The 5,704-nt window shown below is 41.0% G+C and overlaps 1 protein-coding gene across 1 annotated transcript; it reads right to left on the reverse strand.

Annotated features, from left to right (window-relative positions):
• Window positions 1-539: 539 nt before the first annotated feature.
• Window positions 540-5,051, reverse strand: LOC130707022 (AFG1-like ATPase). The gene is given in 2 exon segments (XM_057539667.1): window positions 540-1,627; window positions 5,036-5,051. Coding segments are annotated over 2 exon segments (1,104 nt in total).
• Window positions 5,052-5,704: the final 653 nt, after the last annotated feature.

Here is a 5,704-nt window from a genome sequence, read left to right on the forward strand (position 1 = left end):
CTCTTTAATGTCTGGCGTAATAGAAGATAGTGGAATTCTCATACCTGCTTCTACAGTCAGACTATTGTTATATGTTGCTTTGGTTGAGTCATATAAGAAAATCTAGCCTCACACAAATGTGTAGTTGGAAAAGGGAAAAGTATTTTAACAGCCTTGTTAGATAATTGTGGATTTTCTTCTTCGCTGCTACATGAGAACTCAGCAAGAACTTCCTTCCAAAGAGTTCACTATGGAAAGAGGGGGAAAAGAGTAACTTTACAGTGGGGACAAACACTACCTCAGACAAGTGTGATCAAGGTTAACATCAACAGTGTTAAGTCATATTGATCATATGTGCCCTTGATATGATCTGATGAAAATAGCACTTGACCTCTGTGGTCTTCCTCCCAAAGCCCACAGTTCCAGTCAAATCATGAGAAAAACATCAGACAAATCCCATTTGAGGGACAGTCTACAAAATAACTGACCAGTATTCCTCAAAACTGTCAGGGTCATCAAAAAGAAGGAAAGTCTGAGAAATTGTCACAGCTAAGAGGAATCTAAGGAGGCATGATGACTAAAGGTAATGTGGTGTCCTGGATGGGATCTCTCTCACATGGCTCTTCAGATGTGCAGTCGGCAACGGCTCCACAGGCTTTATGCAGCCGCAGCTCTCTGCCTTGCACTTTTAGAGTCCTTGGTCTAGTTAAATCGCTTTGTTTCTGAGCCAGCTCACCAAACAACTTATCCATGACAGCCTCCACATCAGCTTCACTTGTGAGATAGTAGAGTTCTCCTGCAGCAGGAAGTTCCTTTTTCCGATCATCTATCCCAGAATCTAGCCGGAGCATATTACAGTATTCCAGAAAGAAATACAGCATTGCCCACATACATGCATCCCACTCTCTCATTGCCTCAGAGACCTTCAGGACAGCTACGAATGGTACAAAGTTAGCTCTTTGGAGTCCATTTTTATAGAGATCATCTGGTGGCCAGTTGGATGTTGCCACAACGACGACCCCATTTTTGAACAGGTTTTCAAAAAGCTGTTTCAGAATCATGGCATCAGCAGTGTCCGTGACGTGAAATTCATCAAAACATAAGAGACATGCTTCTTCACTGATTTCTTCAGCTATAGGAGCTATTGGATGGTATGATTTAGCCATGAGTCCTGGTTTCCTTTTTGGCAAACTCTGTTTAAGGCGGTGTATTCTTTTGTGAACATCTAGCATGAAACCATGAAAATGAACCCGTTTTTTCCTCTTCATTTCCACATAAGCATAAAACATGTCCATCACCATTGTTTTCCCTGTACCTTAGAAAACAAGGCCTTCTGCCTCTATACTGTATCCTTGAAGGTCCTCATGTAATTCCTGCAAACACTGTATGACTCTTCTTTGATGTTCATCGTCCTTTAGCTCACGAGCTTTGATCAGAAAGTCAGAGAGGTCCAGTGGTCCATGGCAAACAGCTAAAGCTGTTGAATAAACCTCTGTAGCAGCAGTTGGAGACGTACTCTCGGGGGTCTGATCGGGGGTCTGAACTGTATAGGCTTTACAAAAGGGGTTTCCAGGGGCGGTGACCGAAGGGGCGAGAGCAGCAGCCCAAGCCCTGCACCCAACACATCTTCCTCTCAGCCGGCTCGGCGCTAAGCGCCTAGAAGGACTTTTCTTCAGATGGTGGGCTTTGAGGTATTATTATTTTATTTCCATTTGTATGTTATCTATTTTTAACTGTAATAAATTCCTATTGCCCTTGCAATTATACAAAATATTAAAAAGGCTGGAGAAACATAAACATTTTCTGCTCCAAGCACAGGAGAGTTATCCACTTTAGTAGGGGAACATCCCTGAGGCACAGGAAGGGAGACAGAATGTTGGAGGAGCCCCTTCCACAATATAACAGGACACAGGTCTCCAAATTCCAAACCACACTGATTAAGATCTGTTGTTTAAACTTTTGCCCAGCTAACTGAGAAAAAACCATGGGACGTTAGTTTTATTTTGCTGTGCCCTGATGAACAGTAAGGTTGAGGGTCTTATCAGATAAGAAGCACTAGTGTACACTAGTTAGATGTGGGGCTCAGCTGCCACCCAGAAGTCATATCTTAATCTTGTGACTGGCTAGCACTGCCATCACTGTGCCTCAGTCCCCTGATGGTTAGTCGGGCAACAGGAGCTCCTCCTCATAGGTTGTGATGAGGATTAAATGAGCAAGTACAGGTTTAGCACTTACCACAGTGTGGGGAACTGAGGGAGTCAGCAGTTATAATTAACAGTTCTTATGATTATCATACCTAAATTGACCATTAGTGTTTAAGGCCATTTTATTATTATGTGGGCTTATACTGATTGGCGTGAATTGACCTCCATAATATGGTGTTTGTAGAAAAAAAGCAGTGTACAAAACCGTATGTAGGGTATCATCTCATTGCTCATCTTAAAAATGCAGGTTATATTTGCATAACAAAATTTCTGAAAACAGATACACACTCACCTCTTTTTTTTTTTTGTATTTAGTATCAATGCTTTATTCCTTGGAAAATAGAGTGGAAATTTCAAATAACACATTATACAGATTATATTAATACTACATACTGCAGATCAAATACATTTCCTTTTCTTAATATTAGATATTATTTAATGACAAGTGTCCCTTAGAAGTTATTTAATATAAGTAGTAAAAATCTGGAATTTCTGACAGATTAAAATAAAAATGATCTAAAACAGGGTGCCTGGTAAATGCACAATGTTTAAATTGGAGGGGGGCAAATTGCCCATGATTGACTGATTGACTGATTGGTTGATTTTGTTTAGTAGACTAATACTTGCACTCTTTTAATCTCACTGTGTATACGGATGCATCTAAATAATATACGGTGCTAGATGGAGCCATCTCTGTACATTTTTGCGGCTGGGGGTGTTCAAGTAAAAGGCTTTTAATTAAGGGTTTAGAATTGAAGAGCTCTGTACTTTTTTTTTTTTTCCAATGCATCAACATTTTTATTTTCCTTCCAGTCTTCTTATATATGGATGCATGCTTTTTTTTTAAACATCTTTATTGAAGTATAATTGCTTTACAATGGACACACTCACCTCTTCAGAGTACTTATCCATGAACAGTATACACCAAGGTTTTCTAATGATTTTTGCTATTTTTATCTCTTCTTGAGATCCCCAAAATAACATGGGGTTCTAGATAGTTTAAGAGAAAGGGACATTTGACTAAATGGGATCACAGACCATTATGGAACAATACTTAATTATCTATTTAACCGAAGTGACAATAAAAGAATTTAAAAGCAAATACAGCAGGATACATAGTTGTGAGCAAAACTTAGCTATTTTAATACTGAGAAGACAGTTTTCTTATGTAGTTAAAGACATGATAAACACAACATGAAGCACAGGAAATTATTTTGGAAAGAGAAAAACTATCCCCTTTCTAGGCAGATTATTTAAAAGGTGCAGAAAAACCTTTCCCAATCTCTTATCAAGAGCAGACCTACAGTCAAAGAAACCCTGTCTTCATAGCAGATGAAAGAAAATTGTTTTATTTTAACATAAATATACTATTGATATTAAAGCTTATCGTTTAAACATTTATGGAAGAGTGGCTCAAGATGGGGGGTTAGAAGGATGTGTGTGCACCCCTTCTTGCCAGAGTACCAGAATCACAACTATCTTCTGAATAACCATTGACAGGAAGACGCTGGAACCCGCAAAATAAGATACCCCACATCCAAAGACAAAGGAGAAGCCACAATGAGACGGTAGGAGGGGCACAATCATGATAAAATCAAATCCCATAATTGCTGGGTGGGCGACTCACAAGCTGGAGAACCATTATACGACAGAAGTTCTCCCACTGGAGTGAAGGCTCTGAGCCACGTGTCAGGCTTCCCAACCTGGGGGCTCAGCAACAGGAGGAGGAATCCCCAGAGAACCGGACTTTGAAGGCCAGCAGGATGTGATTGCAGGACTTCCACAGGACTGGGGGAAACAAGAGACCCCACTCTTGGAGGGCACACACAAAGTCTTATGCGCACCAGGACCCAGGGGAAAGGAGCAGTGACCCCACAGGAGACTGAACCAAACCTACCTGCTAGTGTTGGAGGGTCTTCTGCAGAGCTGGGGGTGGCTTTGGCTCACCATGGGGACAAGGACACTGGCAGCACCACTTCTGGTAAGTACTCATTGGTGTGAACCCTCCCGGAGGCCCCCATTAGCCCCACCAAACAGCTTGCAGGCTCCAGTGCAGGGTCGCCTCAGGCCAAACACCAACATGGAGGGAACACAGCCCTCCCATCAGCAGACAAGTGGATTAAAGTTTTACTGAGCATGCCCTGCCTACCCACCACCAGTTCCACTCATCAGGAAGCTTGCACGAGCCTCTTAGATAGCCTCATCCACCAGAGGGCAGACAGAAGAAGCAAGAAGTACTATAATCCTGCAGCCTGCAGAATGAAAACCACAACCACAGAAAGTTAGACAAAATGAAAAGGTGAGGATTATGTCCCAGATGAAGGAACAAGGTAAAACCTCAGAAAAAAAAACTAAATGAAGTGGAGATAGGAAACCTTCCAGAAAAAGAATTCAGAATAATGAAAGTGAAGGTGATCCAGGATCTCGGAAAAAGAATGGAGGCAAGGATGGAGAAGGTGCAAGAAATGTTTGAAAAAGACCTAGAAGAACTAAAGAACAAACAGAGATGAACAATACAATAGCTGAAATTAAAAATACACTAGAAGGAATTAATAACAGAATAACTGAGGCAGAAGAACAGATAAGTAACCTGGAAGACAGAATGGTGGAAATCACTGCCGTGGAACACAATAAAGAAAAAAGAGATGAAGACAGCCTAAGAGACCTCTGGGACAACATTAAACGCACCAACATTCGCGTTACAGGGGTCGCAGAAGGAGGAGAGAGAAAGGACCCAAGAAAATATTTGAAGAGATAATAGCTGAAAAATTCCCTAACATGTGAAAGGAAACAGTCAACCAAGTCCAGGAAGCACAGAGTTCCAGCCAGGAAAAACCCAAGGAGGAACACGCTGAGGCACATAGTCATCAAATTGACAAAAATTAAAGACAAAGAAACAATACTAAAAGCAACAAGGGAAAAATGACAAATAACATACAAGGGAACTCCCATAAGGTTATCAGCTGATTTCTCAGCAGAAACTCTGCAAGCCAGAAGGGAATGGCACAATATGTTTAAAGCGATGAAAGGGAAGAACCTACAGCCAAAATACGCTACCCAGCAAGGCTCTAATTCAGATTTAATGGAGAAATCACAAGCTTTACAGACAAGCGAAAGCAAAGAGAATTCAGCACCACCAGACCAGCTTTGCAACAAATGCTAAAGGAACTTCTCTAGGTGGGAAAAAGACTAGCAACCCTGTACATATATAGACGGCTATATCAAAACCTCATGGGAACAGCAAACCCCAAAACTACAATAGATACACACACAAAAAAGAAAAAGTAACCCAAACACAACACTAAAGATGGTCATCAAATCACAAGAGAAGAGAACGAAAGAGGAAGGGATGAAAATGATCTACAAAAACAAACCCGAAAAAATTAAGAAAATGGCAATAGGAACACACATATCGATAATTACCTTAAATGTAAATGGATTAAATGCACCAACCAAAAGACACAGACTGGCTTAATGGATACAAAAACAAGACCCGTATATATGCTGTCTACGAGAGACCC

This window comes from Balaenoptera acutorostrata, unplaced genomic scaffold (genome assembly GCF_949987535.1).
Source record: "Balaenoptera acutorostrata unplaced genomic scaffold, mBalAcu1.1 scaffold_1321, whole genome shotgun sequence".
Classification (NCBI taxonomy): Eukaryota; Metazoa; Chordata; class Mammalia; order Artiodactyla; family Balaenopteridae; genus Balaenoptera; species Balaenoptera acutorostrata.